This window comes from Hyperolius riggenbachi, chromosome 10 (genome assembly GCF_040937935.1).
Source record: "Hyperolius riggenbachi isolate aHypRig1 chromosome 10, aHypRig1.pri, whole genome shotgun sequence".
NCBI classification, from domain to species: Eukaryota; Metazoa; Chordata; class Amphibia; order Anura; family Hyperoliidae; genus Hyperolius; species Hyperolius riggenbachi.
In genome coordinates, this window is record NC_090655.1 from 122,540,284 (window position 1) to 122,560,946 (window position 20,663).

The 20,663-nt window shown below is 41.5% G+C and overlaps 1 protein-coding gene across 1 annotated transcript in view; it reads left to right on the forward strand.

Moving 5' to 3' along the window:
* PALD1 (phosphatase domain containing paladin 1) overlaps positions 1–20,663 on the forward strand; it is a 329,497-nt gene that overhangs the window by 146,161 nt on the left and 162,673 nt on the right. The window contains exons 3-7 of the mRNA XM_068258949.1: positions 8,107–8,313; positions 14,894–14,996; positions 16,250–16,429; positions 17,373–17,537; positions 19,685–19,845. Coding sequence (XP_068115050.1) covers positions 8,107–8,313; positions 14,894–14,996; positions 16,250–16,429; positions 17,373–17,537; positions 19,685–19,845 — 816 coding nt within the window. The remainder of the gene's footprint in view (positions 1–8,106; positions 8,314–14,893; positions 14,997–16,249; positions 16,430–17,372; positions 17,538–19,684; positions 19,846–20,663) is intronic.

Consider the following 20,663-nt stretch of genomic DNA (forward strand, 5'->3'; position numbering starts at 1 on the left):
GTGGCAGTAAACAATGCTATATATAGTGTGGCTGAGCGAGCTACTGTTCCCAGCAGCGACACACAATGACTGGGGGGGACCCTGGCTAGCGTGGCTGGAGAGCGAACTACCCTGCCTGCCTACCCAAAGCTAAACCCACAGACAAATGGCGGAGATATGACGTGGTTCGGGTATTTATTTACCCGAACCACGTGACCGTTCGGGCAATCAGAGCGCTAGCCGAACGTTCGGGGAACGTTCGGCCATGCGCTCTTAGTTCGGCCATGTGGCCGAACGGTTTGGCCGAGCACCGTCAGGTGTTCGGCCGAACTCGAACATCACCCGAACAGGGTGATGTTCTGCAGAACCCGAACAGTGGCGAACACTGTTCGCCCAACACTAGTACAGGGGACAGAGATGGCACAATGTTCCGACTTAAGAACGGATTCCGGTTAAGAACGAACCTACAGTCCCTATCTTGTTGGTTAACCGGGGACTACCTGTATGTACACTTCCATTTCACCAACAGCTAACAGTCATACAAAGCAGCTTTCACAGTGACACATGCAGTGCTTTGAGAGTAACAGTCTGGTCACATGGACGGTTCTGCAGCGGGATACTACAGCCTTGGTGCTCGTCGTTTCAATGCTGTCCATGCAGATGAATGAACAGCCGTCGGTTCGATCACTTACCTGTGTTTACCATCATTTGCGCAAACGTTTTGATCCTGATATTTGCCGTCATCTGCCCAGTGCTTAGCCGATCCTGGAAGCACCATGTTGCTTCCAGAATCAGTTACAGACACAGTTCTGTGTCCCCCTGCGGTGATGCAAAATGCTGCATGCCGGAAAGCGCCTCTGAAAGCCGACAATTTGGAACGAGACGCCAGGTTGCTGCAGGCGGCTGGTTGACCTCTATCTGAACTAGCCCTAAACATCAGAATGACTATTCTTATGTCTTTGTAATAAAAATCTGTATATATACGTAAGATGTAACCCCCCCCCCCCCCCCAACTAAAAACTGTAGATATACACATTAACTGCCATAAGTTTTATTGCAAAACAGGTTCCTGACCCACTTCTTTACTTTTTTGTTTTTTCTTTGTTTTACAAATGTGTGTTCATTATCTTGTGTTTTAATGCCTACCAAATATAACCAAAAGAACACTGATGTAACACATGCCTTATCTGAAAAATCTCTTCTACATCCGGATGTTTGTCACTGAACAGGAAATCCTTACTGCCTGACTTTATTCTGATAATATTAACCACATTAGCGCAGTGATGTGCTGAGCCGCTTAATCCATGCTCCTTTTTATTTTTTTTAATGGACTGCTTTGCTTGTCAGATCTTTATCTTTACTAGATAGCACCATTCTTGGCCACCCTTGATGTAGACTTGCATAAAGTAATGGAAGGTTTGCGTAGTTTTCCTGCATTCTGTGTCTCCACCAGACCTCTCTTTCTTTCCTTTTTTGCTAGTGTCAGTTTGATTTTATTTTAAGCCCAGGAGAAAGAAGGAAATGAGTGACAGTAGTTAAAACTTGACACATATTCTACCTATTCCCTGTTGTCCGGAAAAAAAAAAATCCTGATGTCTATTTCTGTGTAGGAGATTTACATAGCATTCAGTCTGGACTAGGTTTGGTCAATGAGATGCAAATAATTTCGAGTTGATGCAGGATTATGAAAGGTGTTTTTTTTTTTTTTTTTTTTTTTTTTTTTTTAAATAGACCAATCAAATTTTACCTCATCAGCAGGATTTAATTTTCCAGATGCATAAATTTGCATAATGCTACTGCATCAACTCGAAATTATTTGCACCTCATTGATCATCCCTAGTCTGGACAATGTCCCAAAGAGGGTCACAGATGGTAATGATAATAATAATAAAACTTTCCATACTCTCCAAGAAAAATTAAAAGGTTTTGACTGCAGCTTGTCCTTATAAATGAACTCTAACGCATGAAAGACTTTGCCAAGTTGTGATTGTTACAGCAACTTAATATTTTTATTTTTTTTTGTTATTTAATTTAATGCACCCATGTAAACAGCACGGAGGAAACAAAAACCCTGTATTATGTTATAACATGAATGACATAACCCAGCCAACGTGTACTTTTAATCACATTTTTATTGCTTGAAGCCTGATTCGATAGGTTGCAAAATGCGTTTACGAAAAAAGGGTGCCAAGGAAATTTGGGCGCAGGGTGAAGTCGCTAGTAGAATATTGCCAATACTGCTGATATTCTACTATTGGGCTCTGGATGATTCTGGTAATTGAATATCGGTAACATTACCGATATTCTATTATTGCTAACCCAGTGTCCCTCTCACACTAACCCTAACTTACCAGTATGTTATCCTAACACTAATTTACCCCTACCTGCTTCTAACTCTAATACTACACACTTACACCTGGTAACTTACCCCGTTGCCGCAAAATCTCCGCTTCCCCAGGCTCTTTGGCTATATCTGGCATCCAAATAGTCCACTGGGCTATAGCTGCAGTTAGTATTGTGGACTGTGAGGTGCCACAGCTGCCCACATTTCCTGCCCCCTTCTATCCCATAATGCCTACTTGTCATGGAATTAGTTTGGACAATCCATCTGTGGGTTTGTTTTTGTTCAAGTTGCCTTTATAATTATAAGAAATGGCTTTTTGGCAGAATCCATTTTCTTTGTTGTTTTTCTGAAGCTGTAAGGGCCCATTCACACCTGAGCGGGTATCGCACGATTCCCGCTCACGGCAAACTGCTAGTGGTTCTGCAAGAACCGCTACACAATGTAGCGAGTGGCAGTGTTCTCATGTGTTCTCAGTGTTTGCAGACGATGAGCGTTCCGCGGTTTGCGATCGTGATTAGCGTGCATAGCACGCTAATCATGATCGCTTCAAAACCGCCGCAGTGTCCAGTGATTTTTCCTCGCTAATCGGGTACTCGCCGGCGTTCTGCGGTTCTAAGTGTGAACGGGCCCTAAATCAAGGATTCGAGGAGACAGTTCATTTTCATGGAATGGGCTTAAGGTGGCCACACACCATACAATTAAAATTCAATTTTACACCAATTCGATTTTTATTCGATAAAAGATCGGGAGTGTTGAATTTTTCTGATCAACTTGACTCGTGTAGGGTAGATTATTAATTTCTTGATGTGCAGACCCAAGCATTTTTTTGAGTTTTCAATCATTTTTTTTCATAATAGGAGAAAAATGTAACTTATATGTGTGGCACATTTGGTCAGATTTTTTTAATTGTTTCAATCAGTCAAAAAAATTGCTTGTGATTCTTGAATTGAAAAGATATTTAAAAAAAAATGGTATGGTGTGTGGCTACCTTTTTACTCTGAGGGACATAGCTACTGCTAATTTATTAACCTAACTTATAAACTCCCATTGTCTTCTCATATGACCCAGGAGAATAATTTCAAACAGTTTTCCCCCAATACACATAAGGTTTTTTTGTGTCATCTGCTTTTCCCCATCTTTAGTATAAATCCCAAAAAGACGAACACTGTGTAGCGCTTGTAAAAACAGATTGATACATATGTTAGCAGTATCGGTTCGGTTTAGTTAGTCCAGTTCCCGCTTTTTTTATGCCGTCCATTGTTTGTCATTGTACAGTTGGACTGTAGGCATTTTAAAGGTGAGGGTTTTTTAAACTGAGGTGAGAGACATATGGGGGCTGCCATATTTATTTTCTTTTAAAAAATACCAGTTGTGTGGCTGTCCTGCTGATTCTCTGCCTCTAATACTTTTAGCTTTAGACCCTGAACAAGCATATGCAAATTTAGAAGTTTCTGACAAAAATATGACAACTGGTATTGTTTAAAAAGTAATCAGTATGGCAGCCTCCATATACCTCTCACTTCAGGTTCCCTTTAACAAATCGATCTGTCCGATGTTGCACATTTTGGGCTTCGGAAATGTTGCTTGTGCTACTGACTGAAGACATTATTATTATTTTTTTTTTGTATCCCTTCTCATAAATCTGCTTGATTGCTTAGTGTTTTATGATGAAACTACATGTCTCAGTGACCTTAATCTCTTCTTACGCTGTGCTTATTTATTGACATAAGCTGCACTCTTTAATTCTTCATGATCGCATGTTCCATGTTTTCTCCTCAAGTGCTTCAAATAGTATTATTTAAAATGATCGAATAATAGGGCATTTCACCAATAAACTTTCAGATGGGTTTTCACAGAAGGGTAAAGGTGAGTGTGTGTGTGTGTGTGTGTGTGTGTGTGTGTGTGTGTGTGTGTGTGTGTGGGTGTGTGTGTGTGGGGGGGGGGGGGTTAGGAGGGCTCATTTGAATTAGTACCTCTGTGGCCTGAACAGTTGCACAGCAGAAATGTGCTGCCCTGCACACTTGTCCCCTGCTTGCAGTATACTGATTAGCATGAGCGGTTGGGTTGATGCTATCACGTTATGAGGTGTATCCACTAAACGGCAATAAGCAGAATAACGTGCGATGAGTAGAGCATAATGTATTGCATGTAACTTGTTGCTTTATCCTCTACTCAGTGTGTTGAAACTTTCCGCATGTTATTCTGCTTACTTCCATGGAAGAAAGCTCCAAATGGCACCGCTGCTATTTCAAATTTTATTAGTTGCGTCACGTGCAAAGTCATCACTTCAACCGTGTTTTTCCAAAAATAAAACCGTGTCTTATATTTATTTCTTGCTCCAAAAGGTGTGCAAGGGTTTATGTCTTATATTTCTATCAGGAAGTGTCTCTCAGTAGAACATTTCCTGTTCCTTTGTACTGTGCTGTTCCTGGATTTGAAGGTATGCTACTGTACTGATCGGCCACCTGCCCTGTCCCTGTCATACATGCACATAGCTGATAACCTTGCTGTAAGCTGGGATGAAAAGCATGCTCAAAGTTCCAGGTAGGGCTTTTTTTCAGGGAATTTGAGGCCTGAATTGCAAAGGATGCGCACAAATTAACATACCAGAGAGCCGGAGATAGGTCTCTACTGGTGGGTGCCGGCACAAGAGGCTTACCGCTGTTTCACACCAACCGGCACTTGAGCTTCGGAAGAAGCGCCACTTGGCGTGAAATGGCCATCAGGTCTTATACCTGCACCCACATTACTGCTAGATAGGATCACTAATGTGTCACTTGCAGTTTAGCTGTGCACAACCGTGCACTTTAGCTGTACCATGCACTTTAGCTGTGCACAACTGGCTTTTGTTTTGTTTTGTTTTTTGCTGAGATTTCAGCAGCTCTCACTACTAAGGTCTTATATGATCCAAGAAAGAGTTCTATATTTTTACCACCTAACAGACAATTCATAATAAAAAAATCACTTAAGTTCTCCAATCCTTGCAAGATAGCATATAAAACCCAGCATGTCAGGTATCCATTTCCTTTGAAGGACAACTGAAGTGATAGAAATATGGAGGCTGCCATATTTATTTACTTACAATACCAAGTGCATGTCAGTCCTGCTGATCTTCCATGCATCAGTAGTGTCTGAATCGCTCACCTGAAACAAGCATGCTGCAATTCCAATCAGACTTCAGTCAGAAACATCTGATCTGCACGTTTGTCCAGGTTCTAGGGCTCCAAGCATTAGATGCAGAGGATCCCCAGGGCAGCCAGGCATTGCTCCCAACTATCCCTTTTTCAGAAGGACAGTCCGTCTTTGGGAACTAAAACCCTCCGTCCCTCTTTCTTCCTCTTCAGGACTCATGTAGACCTCTATGTTAAAACGGAATATAACCCTGCATTTCAACTTTGCTCTAAAACATTATTTACAGTATATTATATGCAACCAGCATTTTTTTTTTTTACTAGACCAGCATTGGAAGGGTTACACAGGGCTTTAAAGTTCCTGGAGATTTCTGCAGACGTATCCGAAGCTGAAATAGATACATTTTGTTTACATAAATGTATCTAAGTGTTGAATGTGACTCTCTCTCTCTGACTGAGAAGGAGCTTGGAGGACAGCCAAATGGTGTGTAACATTTATCAATAGATACATTCAACTAAATAAAATGTATCTATCTGAACTTCTGCATATCTCTCCACGGAACTTTAAACCTCTGTGTTTAACCCTTCCAATGCTGGTCTAGTAAAATAAAAATGCTTTTTGCATATAATATGCTGTAAATAATATTTTAGAGCAAAGTTGAAATGTAGGGTTATATTCCGCTTTAGTGTGTGTGTGTGTGTGTGTGTGTGTGTGTGTGTGTGTGTGTGTGTGTGTGTGTGTGTGTGTATATATAATTTTTTTTTTTTTTTTTTGACAGAAAAAGTTTAAATATTTTAAACGTCATTTTTATTATTTACATTGATATATTTTTAAATATTAGAAAGGGAGGACTAATGCTGATAGAGAGGACTAGTGTGGTCTGAATTATTTCTGGTATCAGTGACGGGTTGTGATTAGGGGTGTGGCAGGGGTGTGTCTTAAAGTGTCCCTCTTTCTTATCTCAGAAAGCTAGGCGGTACGATTTGCATTGTTTAAATAAAGGGAATAAATATGTCATCCTCCTTTTCCATTTGACTTCAGGTGTACTTTAACCACCTTAGCGGTATGGACGAGCTCAGCTCGTCCATCACCGCCGGTGGCTGCCGCTCAGGCCCTGCTGGGCCGATTTGCTCGCTGTAAAAAGCAGCACACGCAGCCAGCACTTTGCCAGCCGCGTGTGCTGCCCGATCGCCGCTGCAGCGCGGCGATCCGCCGCGTGCAGCGGCGAAAGAGGGTCCCCCCAGCCGCCCGAGCCCTGCGCAGCCGGAACAAACAGTTCCGGCCAGCGCTGAGGGCTGGATCGGAGGCGGCTGACGTCAGGACGTCGGCTGACGTCCATGACGTCACTCCGCTCGTCGCCATGGCGACGAGCAAAACGAAACAAGGAAGGCCGCTTATTGCGGCCTTCCTTGTTACTGCGGATCGCCGGAGGCGATCAGAAATATGGATTAGGAGCGCCCTCTAGTGGGCTTTCATGCAGCCAACTTTCAGTTGGCTGCATGAAATCGTTTTTTTTTTATTAAAAAAAAACCCTCCCGCAGCTGCCCTGGCGATCTTAATAGAACGCCAGGGTGGTTAAGATCAGAAATTGCAGTCATTTGCCTTATTTTTCTAGCACAGGTATGAGAATGCAGTAGGGTATTGTACCGTGTTAGCCATCAGTAAAAGCAAGCAGTTTTAAATCCGGATGATACCATTTATTGGCCAACTAAAAAGAATAATAATAAGCGAGCTTTCGGCTTTACAGCCCGACGAAGGCTGCAAAGCTGAAAGCTCGCTTATTCTTATTCTTTTTAGTTAGCCAATAAATGGTATCATCCTGATTTAAAACTTCTTAGGTATTTAAAACTTCTTAGGTATGAGAATGAAAGCTAAAACGTGACTGCGAAGCAGCCACCAGTTTATGAGCACAACTCTGAATTTCCCCACACGTTTGCCTGGTTGTTTATTGGCAGTGATGATGAACTGTGTGTGTACTCAGGATTCATAGGAAATCAGTTCAGAGCATTGAATTGGAAACCTGGGGTGATCCGGCAGCCTGAGAGTGTCTGCACTGCAGAGATAAAACAGGATGTAGGAAGTAAATGATTCCTTTCTCAGGCTTTCCTGTCTCTCACATCATGTTTTTGCTTCCATGTGTGAAATAACCTCCAATTGGTTATATCTGCCTGTTCCTCAGTCCCACACCTGTATAATGCAAACATTACACTGTTCTATCATTTCTGGGGTTTTATAATTAATCTTATTATTCATAAATGATAAAGAAATGAATGTTGAAGGCTCTGAATCTGTAAAGCACGGTGCTATTATAATTACCCACTCATAAACATCATATACTCCATTAAGTGTTCCTGTTTAGTAATATCTCATAGAACTAAAAAAGGACTTGTACATATTTAGCATAATAAATATATGTACATAAATATAATTTACTGTTATTAATTCTGAGTCATGGAATGGGAGTGATTGTCATTATGTGTTTTGCTGTCATTGTATTCTATTGTAACAATGAAAGCTGTTTAATGTTTCTTTTTAGTTTGCAGAATAACTTTTGATGACATAAAAGACTGCTTGCCTGTTTACTGTGTATTTTATAGCCCCCTCTATTCCAATTTATGATTTGTGACCTTTTTCATCTCTTCTCTTTTTAGGCGCTTGTGGAGTATGGGTACGACTGCCAGTGCAGCTCAGCAGCCAGCACCAGTAGTGCCCCCTAGTGACAGCATTCAAGGGAATGGCAGTGGGAGTTCAAGTGTAGACGACAGAAACAGCCTGAGCATCCATTCATTTCAGGCTGTGAGCATCCACAACAAAGCTAAATCCATCATCACCAATAAAGTGGCCCCTGTAGTAATTACGTAAGTATTGTTCAAAACTGCTTCACATTTTACAGACAGTAATAATCTATATTTTTATTACATGTTGTGCAAGTAAATTGTTAAATAAACTCTCCAGTGTGTGTGGATGGAAATGTCGGTAAATATACTGTACAAAAATAAATGCTAGCAGAGCCAGGGGCAAACTACAGGGGAGCAACCACTGCAACCGCGGGAGAGGGGGGCAGAGCTCTGACTGGGCCCCAACCATTAACTGCCCCTGGGTTTGTCCTTCAGATCGGGTGTTTCTGTGGCTACACTTGTTATGGGTGTGAAGATTATGCTCAGTGGCATAGCAATGGGGGATGCAGAGTAGAGATGGCCCGAACAGTTCCCCGGCTAGCAGTATTCTACGAGCATCGGCTGTTCGCATTCGCGGTGAACAGTTGGTGTGTTTGATTCGCGGTGAACAGTTGGTGTGTTTGATTCGTGGTGAACAGTTGGTATGTTTAAATCGCCCTCTCTACATTATCATTGAGCTAAACTTTGACCCCTTACCTCAGTCAGCAGATACGTGGCAGCCAATCAGCTAGCACCCCTTCCTGGACCCCCCACCTCCCTATCATAAAGCAGTTGTGGTGGACATATTGGATTAATTTTCTGCTGGCTGATGACTGTTGGTGAGAGCAGGGTCAGACTTGCTGCAGATTGGTAGGGAAAGCATTAGCTAGGCCTGTATTCTTGTTCCGAATTTGCTGTGAAAGCACCCCAAACAGGCCTTTTGAGGGCAAGTACATCGGTCTCCTGTGGGTTTTTTTTTTGTGTGTGACACTCTACACCCCACTGACACCCAGAGCTGTGTGCACACTACTGTTGTTGCCTCATTAACCCTCCTGGCGGTTTGCAAAAAAATCGCCAGGGGGCAGCAAATCTTTTTTTTTAAATTTTTTTTTTTTTTTTTCATGTAGCGAGACAAAGTCTCGCTACATGATAGCCGCTGCTCAGCGGCATCCCCCCAGCCCCTCCGATCGCCGCCGGCGATCGGAGATCCGGAGATCCCGTTGAAAGAACGGGATCTCCTGGAGGGCTTCCCCCGTCGCCATGGCGACGGGCGGGATGACGTCACCGACGTCATCGACGTCGTGACGTCAGAGGGGACTCCGATCTGACCCATAGCGCTGCCTGGCACTGATTGGCCAGGCAGCGCACGGGGTCTGGGGGGGGGGGGCGGCCGCGGCGAGAGCAATTGCGGCGGATCGGCGGGTAGCGGCGGCGATCAGGCACTGCACGCAGCTAGCAAAGTGCTAGCTGCGTGCAGCAAAAAAAAAATTATGCAAATCGGCCCAGCGGGGCCTGAGCGGTGCCTTCCGGCGGCATAGCCCGAACTCAGTTCGGGCTTACCGCCAGGAAGGTTAAGTTGCCGGCACAGAACCACTCCAGTGCAATATTATTTCACTGTATTCTGATAGTACTATTGCATTTTTCTGTGTAAGACACTCCACAGCCCACTGACACCCAGAGCTGTGTATAATGTGATTTCTGCCCTTTAGGGATTAAAACTCGACTTTGCATCAACGCTGTAATTGTTTTATGAGACTTTTGGCATGGATCCCCCTCTTGCATGCCCCTATCCAGACCCCTTAAAACAACTTTCCATCACTTTTGTGGCCAGAAACAGTCTTTGTAGGTTTTAAAATTTGCCTGCCCATTGAAGTCTATAATGGTTCGCCAGATTCACAAACATTTGCGGAATTCACATTCGCCAATGGAAATTTCTATGTTTGCGACATCTCTAATGCAGAGGTTGCAACTGCACAGGAACCCCTGGACCAGAGGGGCCCACTAGGGTCCCTCCTTCATCCATCCTATTAGCTTTCCATTAGTGCTGTGCTGATAAAGAACGCCTCTATATCTGCATTGCATAGGGTTATCTTACGCTAAATACACCTCTCTGATACTGTAGCTGTTCTTGATTTGGGGCTTAATATCAATAGAGGTCATGGGGCCCCATGAAAAAAATTGCAGTGGGGCCCCGAGCTCCTTAGTTACACCACTGATTATACTGTGGCACTTGCTTTGTGACCCTCGCAAGATGAACCCCCAGACTCTGAGGGTCACCAAGGGTAGGCAAGGCAAAGGGTTTGAACATTGGGGGGGGGCTTTAAAACTTTTGCTGGGGTCCCCCAGGATTTATAGTTACGCCCCTGAACCGAGCCAATCCGTTGTAACGTCCAGGTATGGTAGAAGACTATGGCACTATCACAGGGATGATAGGTCCTGTGGTGGCACTGCACAGTGTTGCCTGCTGGATCCATCCTGGTTAATAAGCCAGCAAGCTCCTCCTGCCTTGCTGAATAGTCATTACTGCGACTGCTGACCCAGTAACCTGCTTGGGCAAGGAGGTCTTTTCCAGGTTTTCTTCCTTCACTCTTGCAGGCACATTCATCATGTGATGTTATTCCGTGCATATGACATAAGTCCTTCATACATGCAAAGTGATCTCACAAATTGGCCATGTACTTCACAAAGTGAACTCTATGTTCCCTCGAGGATGGAGGAAGAGACCTGTCACAGTGGCTACTGACCGAGAGAGCCCACATCATAGAAGCAGATTTTTTTTTTTTTTAATTTAAATTTTTGCAACAATCTGCTTTGTAAGCACTACGCTGAAATGAGAGCACAGAGTGGAGGCCATAGAAAGAAGGGTATGTGAAGTGAGGCAGGGGCATAGAAAAGTTTTATGCTGGGCATACACAGCTCGATTTTGCCATTCGATTCTACCGCTGTAGTGATTTCACGCTCGACTCTGCAGGTGCTTTTCTTATCTTTTTCCATTGTTTTTAATGCGGAAAACGATCGGACACATCGGAAATGATCTATCAAGCCATCTAAATGGCTCAAAAATGAACTGTGTATTCCCAGCATTAGGCATATGATATGGGCTTGTGATATGGGAGACACGAAACCTGTGATGTCTTCCATTAGTATGATGGATTGACATCATATGGGAGGTGTGAGTTTCTCTATTTTCTGAAATTCAAGCAGTCAGAACTGCAGAGGAACTATCTGCTACTGTGTACTTTCTTTGTGCCGATAGATGTGCTTATGCAGTTCCAGTTTCTTAATATAAAGTGAGTGTTCAATACGCAACCTGATTTTCTTGCATTTATTACTTGTTTGACTTTACAGTTATGTACAGCAGGTACTGTGTGGGGAAAGATAGGACATTGATAAGTATTAAAGGTCCTTTCACACTTTGGCTGTTGCATTACACAAAATCGCACTCCCTGGAAAGGATCTTTATAAAGATGCAAACTATTGGCCTGGCAGAAGATGTAAGTGGACTGATAACCCAGAGTGTTGGGCCCCCTAAGATGTTCGAACATGGCAGTGTCCATGCTTTATAAGCTTTAGAAGGATGCATCTGGAGGAATACCAAAGAAAGGTTGTCTCCCCTACTCTGCTGTGCCAAGTACTGGCATGCATTGAGCTCCTCAGTTACCTTGTTGTACAGTAGTGGGCGATGATGGTATTGGGGGAGAGTTATAGGTCATCTACAAGCTCTCCTCATGAGTATGTAGGTAGCCAATTGAAGGCATGAATGTAACTTCTTGTCAATCAAGGAAGCATATGAAAATAACCAGCACTATGAGGGTTACAGTCCTCCATGTACAAAAGGGGGGATGTAAGTCATTGGCAGAGAGGTGTATCAAGTCACAAACTACTACCTCAAAAATGAAATGGATACTGCGTGCTCATGATAGAGGCAGATATGTATCAATAAAGTTGAGATAGTAGACAATGTTGGTGTTTGTGACAAACAGTGACTGTGGGCAACAACTATGGGATTGTGACTCGCTTATCTACCACTACAGTGATGTGAAAAACTATTTGCCCCCTTCCTGATTTCTTGTTCTTTTGCATGTTTGTCACACTTAAATGTTTCTGCTCATCAAAAACCGTTAACTATTAGTCAAAGATAACATAATTGAACACAAAATGCCGTTTTAAATTATGGTTTTTATTATTTAGTGAGAAAAAAAACTCCAAATCTACATGGCCCTGTGTGAAAAAGAAATTGCCCCCTGAACCTAATAACTGGTTGGGCCACCCTTAGCAGCAATAACTGCAATCAAGCGTTTGTGATAACTTGCAATGAGTCTTTTACAGCGCTCTGGGGGAATTTTGGCCCACTCATCTTTGCAGTATTGTTGTAATTCAGCTTTATTTGAGGGTTTTCTAGCATGAACCGCCTTTTTAAGGTCATGCCACAACATCTCAATAGGATTCAGGTCAGGACTTTGACTAGGCCACTCCAAAGTCTTCTTTTTGTTTTTCTTCAGCCATTCAGAGGTGGATTTGCTGGTGTGTTTTGGGTCATTGTCCTGCTGCAGCACCCAAGATCGCTTCAGCTTGAGTCGACGAACAGATGGCCGGACATTCTCCTTCAGGATTTTTTGGTAGACAGTAGAATTCATGGTTCCATCTATCACAGCAAGCCTTCCAGGTCCTGAAGCAGCAAAACAACCCCAGACCATCACACTACCACCACCATATTTTACTGTTGGTACGATGTTCTTTTGCTGAAATGCTGTGTTACTTCTACGCAAGATGTAACGGGACACGCACCTTCCAAAAAGTTCAACTTTTGTCTCGTCAGTCCACAAGGTATTTTCCCAAAAGTCTTGGCAATCATTGAGATGTTTTTTTAGCAAAATTGAGACGAGCCTTAATGTTCTTTTTGCTTAAAAGTGGTTTGCGCATTGGATATCTGCCATGCAGGCTGTTTTTGCCCAGTCTCTTTCTTATGGTGGAGTCGTGAACACTGACCTTAATTGAGGCAAGTGAGGCCTGCAGTTCTTTAGATGTTGTCCTGGGGTCTTTTGTGGCCTCTCGGATGAGTTTTCTCTGCGCTCTTGGGGTAATTTTGGTCGGCCGGCCACTCCTGGGAAGGTTCATCACTGTTCTATGTTTTTGCCATTTGTGGATAATGGCTCTCACTGTGGTTCGCTGGAGTCCCAAAGCTTTAGAAATGGCATTATAACCTTTACCACACTGATAGATCTCAATTACTTTTGTTCTCATTTGTTCCTGAATTTCTTTGGATCTTGGCATGATGTCTAGCTTTTGAGGTGTTTGGTCTACTTCTCTGTGTCAGCTCCTATTTAAGTGATTTCTTGATTGAAACCGGTGTGGCAGTAATCAGGCCTGGGGGTGACTACAGCAATTGAACTCAGGTGTGATAAACCACAGTTAAGTTATTTTTTAACAAGGGGGGGGGGGGGGGGCAAATCACTTTTTCACACTGGGCCATGTAGGTTTGGAGTTTTTTTTTTTTCTCACTAAATAATAAAAACCATCATTTAAAACGTCATTTTGTGTTCAATTATGTTATCTTTGACTAATAGCTAACGTTTTTCGATGAGCAGAAACATTTAAGTGTGACAAACGTGCAAACGAATAAGGAATCAGGTAGGGGGCAAATAGTTTTTCACATCACTGTATATACAGCATATTGTTTGGAATATACTGCTGAACATCTGAACACAGAGTAAATTTAAAGAGACACTGAAGCGAAAAAAATTATGATATTATGATTTGTATGTGTAGTACAGCTAAGAAATAAAACATTAAGATCAGATACATCAGTCTAAGTGTTTCCAGTACAGGAAGAGTTAAGAAACTGTAGTTGTTATCTCTATGCAAAAAAGCAATTAAGCTCTGTGACTTTCAAAGTCATGGAGAGGGCTGTTATCTGACTTTTTTATTATCTCAAGTGTTATTGGACTATTTACTTTTTCTCTGCCAGAGGAGAGGTCATTAGTTCACAGACTGCTCTGAAAGAATCATTTTGAATGCTGAGTGTTGTGTACACTGCACATATTATAGAATGATGCAATGTTAGAAAAAACAATATATACATGAAAATAAAAATATGAGAATATTTTATTTGCTGCTAAACTTCTAGTACTTATTCATAGTACAAAACCAATTCATTATATCATATATTTTTTTCGCTTCAGTGTCTCTTTAACACTGCTGCGGTGCCTGATTGTTTACTATCTCTACTTTATTGGCAATGTACAATGTACCTTCTTGGATGTTAATCTGCATTGTGACCATTTAAATACAAATTGACACATATAGACAGTATCAATGTTGATCTGAACATTTGTATAGCACTTTTCTCCTGTCGGACTCAAAGCGCTCAAGAGCTGTAGCCACTGGGACGCGCTCAAATGGTCACCCTGCAGTATTAGGGAGTCTTGCCTTGAACTCTTCACTAATTAGGTAATGACCCTTGCCAGGATTCGAACCCTGGTCTCTCATGTCAAAGGCGGTTTGATTTCTTTCTCTGTCAATCTTATCTCCCTGCTTAGCTCAGGATGTGGCAGGAAAAACTAGTGTATGCTCCCCTTTCCTTCACTCCCAGCCTGTAGTTGGGAAATTGGGGTCTCTCAGTTGTTCTAATGCACCAAGGAGCATGGAGTTTTTGAAGACCTCACCGCAGTTAATACCATAATCCCCAATATGTTAAATGAAGCGTTAGAGAAATATTTAGTGAAGATGAACTAGAGGATGTCCTTTCTACCTGTCTAAAATAGTGTTCATTTATTCCTAGGTATAATTGTAAAGAAGAGTTCCAGATACACGATGATTTGCTTAAAGCCAATTACTCTGTTGGAAGGATTTCTGAGACAATGCCTGAACACTATCTTGTACAGGTAAGTCCTTTTACAGAAGGTAATAAGCAATATGCAAATCAGTTGTGCTTAGGATGAAATTTTTGTGTTTGGCTAGACATCACTACATCTCAATTGTGAAGTGTCAACTAGGGATGATCAGAAATCTGGAACAATTACCGCAAATGCTGATAAACCAATTCTATGGATTTCTGCGGAAATCAGAATTTCTGATTACCAATTCCTGTGGAAAGAATTATTTTGTCATTTTTGTTAATAAAGTTATGTAATTTAAAAAAGGTTGTTTTTTACAGAATACACTATTTTTTTTTTCCGAATGTCCGCTATTATGCGGACATCCTTGATACCCTGCTGAATTCTCTAATTGGCCAAGTACTTCCAAGTCCGAAGCATTGGACCAATCACAGGCTGCAGAATTTTTCTGTGGAAATTTGAATTCCGCTGACATTTTAGACCAATCACAACACTCTGTAAAACTCTGTAGTATCAGAGTCTTTTGATTGGCCACAAATGTCTGTGGTGTTATGATTTCCAAGTCCTGTGATTGGCTTAAAATTGCAGCTTTTAGGCCAATCAAAATACTCTGGTCCAATACTACTAAGTATTTCTAAATTCAGAGTATTTTGATTGGCCTAAAATCTGACATTTTTGGCCAATAACAGGAAATGGAAATATTTGGTAGTATTGGACCAAAGAGAGCATGCCACTGTTCCGCTTGGGCTGCGGCAGAAATATCTGAACCTGATTAGGTCTGTGCTACTGTGCAGGCACAGACTGCTCGCGCCTGTTCAGTAGCGTGGACCCGATCCATTTTGGCTATTCCCAAAGAGAGCTGAGTGGGACGGTGCATGCACGAAGCGCCAACAAGTGTTGACCTAGAGACTTTCAGGGGTACAAAAATATTAATTAATCAAAGTAGGTGAAAAATACATAATTAATTATCCTATGTTCTTCTTTTTATGGACTTCTTGCTGGCCACACACAAGAAGGGTCAATGTATAACTGTAGTACTTTGAACAAGAACCATCTTTGTGTAGGCAATATGGAGTTTATAAAAAAAAAAAAAATACACATTCACATTTTATGAAAGTGTGGCAATTTATGATTATGTAAATAGTTATTTTGATAGTTATGCAATTATTTTTTTTCTAAACATGATTATTAAAATTTATATATATGAAATGCATTTGAGGCAGTATCACAAATGTGTAAGTGGTATGGTGTGTTTGTACCATTTCTGCACAAGCTAAAAGGATTTCTGTTTATTTTCTTAGGGTAAATACTTCATGGTCCGTGACGTATACACCAAATTAGACGTTTTAAACACTACAAGCAGTTGTGGAGCACCTAATTTCCGACGAGCCAAAGGAGGATATGAAGTCTATGGAATGGGCCAGCCTAGTCTGGATGGTTTCAGACAAATTTTGCAGAAGCTCCAAAATGACGGACATAAGGTATCAATCCGAGGAACAGGATCTTTATGACCATGATTGGCCTGTGATATGATTGGGTGATCATCAGGGGCGTATGGACAGCGGAACCACTGATAATCTATGTCCTATCAGAAATGAACGTTCACAAATCTGATGTAGATTTCCTATAGCACACTCACAGTGATTAACAAGCCTTTGCCTGAAATACAGAAATAACATCATATTTAATCACAAAGTAATTATTAATTATTTATAGCACAATAATGGCACCCTTCATTGTAAAGTGCCTGCGGTGTCCTATTTTCTAGTTTCTGGTGTGTACCATTTGTTAAGGACCTAGGTTCTAGATCACATAGCATAATTGGCATACACATAGTCTTTGGAATGCACATATTTAAATGGTAAGATAGCCTCAATTATGTTTTTAAAGTGTACATGTGAGGAAAAAATTTTCAAATATATACTTACCTTAGTATTATGAACCCTCTGTATAATCCTTAGACTTTAAACATCCTCCTGGACTGCACTGATCTAGAGCTTGTTGAATATGTTCTTGTGGCTCCACTCCTGTTTGTGTACCAGAACATCTGCACTGCACAGGAGCAAGTAAGGCCTGCGCATGAGCAGTAGCATGGAGCAAATCGGTCTTTTTCCTGTGGCTTTATGCTACTGCGCAGGCCCAGACCATACTTATGCCTATGTGGCATACTTATACACGGATGGGAGCATGTTCTTGAAATAGAAGGGGGTCCTGGAGGCTGGAGAGCAGGGTCGATGAGGATCAGAGAAGCCTCTGCATCATCCAGATGCTTCCTTCTACTGAGGTAAATAGTAGCAAGCTTTACCCCCCCCCCCCCCCCCCCCACCCCACAGGTTTGCTTTAAAACTCACCAGTGGCATAAAAGAAGCTACACAAACTGTAACAGCACATTTCTGAAGTATGGCCTTTCATTTTTCGTTACAGGAATGCATGTTCTTCTGTGTCCGTGAGGAACCAGTGGTGTTCCTGAAGTTAGAAAATGACTTTGTGCCTTACACTCCTAGAAGAAAGGAAAATCTGCATGAAAATTTGCACAGTTTGGAGAAGGGCCTCCGAGGGGAGAACCTGGAACTTGCTATTAGAAAAGAGGTATCCTACTAAGTTAGCTTTCAGGGCTGTGCACACTGGTACTGTGCTACTGATGCATCTTTAGCAGGAAATTGCCCAAATGCTTCGGCCTTGATGCATCTCTCCAGTCCATAAACATGCACAGTAAAAACACAATGAGGTTGATTGACTGTGGTTAGAGAACATAAGTGATCCAGTAAATTGTAAACTGAACATTTTGAAAAAAAACTTATTAGTTTATTAGTTTATGTGCTATTGCTGTTTTACCTACCCATCCAAAGCAAAATATTTTTTAATAAGCATCCTGCATTTTTTAAAAATTGGTTCTCACTGTGGGTGTGTGAAGACTGCCGTCACAGTACAGACCGTGTTCTGAGTTCTCTGCATCCCAACTATATTCTGAGATTACCTGATTGACGATTACAAATTCTTGCTACCTGCTTTAAAAAAAAAAAAAAAAAAAATCTAGCCTAGTTTTTCTAAGACTGGTGGAAAAGGCTCTGGGTACTGGCAAACACTATCCACTATACCGACCCAAGTGAATATAGTTACTTTGCATGAGCTGAGACGGTAGCCAGAGCCAAAGACCGCAGACGAGGGTCCTGGTGTTCAACTTTAGACTCTTCGCCCCACACCCAAATACGCACATTTTTCACATGCTTGCCAGTTCACATACATTTTCAGTATTCTCCAAATTAGACTAGACAACATTTATATAGCGATTTTTCTCCTGGCAGACTCAAAGGGCTTGAGCTGTAACCACTAGGGTGTGCTTATTAGGCAGTGTTAGGGAGTCTAGCTCAAGAGCTCCTTACTGAATAGAGCACAAGAGCTCCTTACTGAATAGCTTCTGGCTTACAGAACAGGAAGAGCTGAGATTCAAACCTAAGTCTCCTGAGTCAGAGGCAGAGCCCTTCACCATAATACACCTTACAATTTTTAAATATCTTTGCAATTCAAGAATTAAAATCAATTTTTCTGACTGACTGTAACATTTCAAAACTCTGACCAATGTACCACACACATATGTTCCATTTTTCACCAGTTATGAAAAAAATTATTGAAAACTCACAAAAAATTGCTTGGGTCTGTACATCAAGTAATTGACATTGTACCCTACACCATTCAATTCTTATAAAAATGTATCAGAAAAATCCAACACTCCTGATCTTCATTAATGAAATGGAAATGGGAAATTCAATCAGATTTCTTGAACAAATGAAAAAAGCTTTAGATTTTTTTGGGACAACTGATCGGTTTGGGGCTAGGTGCACACTTAGCTAGCGTTGAGCAAAATGCTGCATTTTTGCCGCTAATGGAAGTCTATGGGCCGCAGAAAACCAAAAAAACGCATATGCGATTTGTATGCGTGCGGTTTTAAAAGCACTGGTTTTGTTGCATAATATGCAAAAACGCACATAATGAAAGTATGTAAACGCAATGGTATGCGGTTTTGTATGCGTTTTTTTTTCATTGTTTTGTGATGTATTTACGCTTCCTGTTGTCTTCCTAGTTATTTGCATAAAACGCAATTGAAAAACACATGCGATACGCAAATGCATTTAAACGCACGCGAAACGCTTGCAAAATGCATCAGCGGTAATGAATCGCAAATGAACCAAAAACGCACATGACGTAAAATGCGACCTTTCACGTTATGTTATGTGTGCACCTACCCTCAACAAATTGCCATAACATTCAATCATTTTATTGTATGGTGTGTGGCCATCCGATTAGTAAATCAACCCGATTCCTTTTGTAACAAAACGAATTTTATTTTAAATAAAGCTGTATTGTTATGAAGTTTATAAATAATGCATGAATTGTAGCTGAAGTACTCTACACAGATTTGGTTATATAATGCTTTCCATGGTGCTTTTTTTTGGCCTCATAAAAGCAAAGTGTATTGAATGGATCAGTCACTCTAAATGGACATTTCATGGTTCCTTTTCTCATCCTTTGTAGTTGAGTTATTCAAATAAACACAAACAAAAATTCTTGTCCACATTTTGCAGGAATATTTGCGTAGTTGCCAGACATGGTGCTTCGGCCTACTGCTTTTACAATGTTCATCTGCATCCAGCACAATTTTGTAGCGATAGTAAGGTTATTGCAGTTTAATTTCAAGGACTTGTCTAATTTGTATCCATTCCTTCTCTTTTTTTAAGCTTTATGACTTTGCCCAGCTGAGTGGAAACGGTTATTTTGTATATAATGACATTGAACATTTTAAAGATGAACCCCACTCAATAAGGATTGAGCGTGAAGAAGACATACAAATAACAGAGGAAGTGTACAACAGGCCTGTGTTCTTACTGCCATCGTACAGGTAACAGGCTGCTTATGAAGTGCTTTACTGCATGAGAAAACAAGTTATGGTGGTCAGTTTGAGAATGAATATTGTGTGTTTATATAGCACTGACCTCTTCTGCTGCGATTAGAGTTTGCTGTTGTGTCACTAACTGTCCTTCAGAGGAACTCGCAATCTAATCATACTACAGTCCTAGTTTAGTGTCCCTATCACAGGCCAATTTGCTGGTGAGCCAATTCACGTACCAGTATCGTTTTGGAATGTGCTCCACATATTGTTATACATCTTTATGCAGATAGTGTTCTGCCTGGATTGGAACCTGGGCTGCAAGGCAAGAGGACTATGCACTAAACCATCATACCATCCATATTTACCAGAAGGCCATACAAAAGAGCAAGAGAGGCAGATGTAGCCTTCTGTTGTTTATAAACATGGCTCTTACATGCCTAAGGCTACTTTCACAGTGTACACATTGCGATGGGAGGAGACCGCTACGTTGGTGAAAAGTCGCATTGCGCATTAGGACTGAGAACTGATTCCTACAGTACATTGAAAGTATACTTCCTTGTCGCTATAAACGCACATGCTGTATGGTAAATGAACAGCATGCTATGCGTTATTGAGACGGAAACCACTGCACTGCTGATGCAGATATGTAAACATACAACAGGAAATATACTGGCATTGAGTTTTGATGCGATTATATTGTCGGTTGTAATGAAATGCGACGGATCAAGTGTGAAAGGAGGCTAATTCAATAGGTGTTCTGTTTTGCATTCTGAAATTGATTCATGCTTGAAAAAGAGGGTGGGAGATAATAGAATGGCTGTACAGCG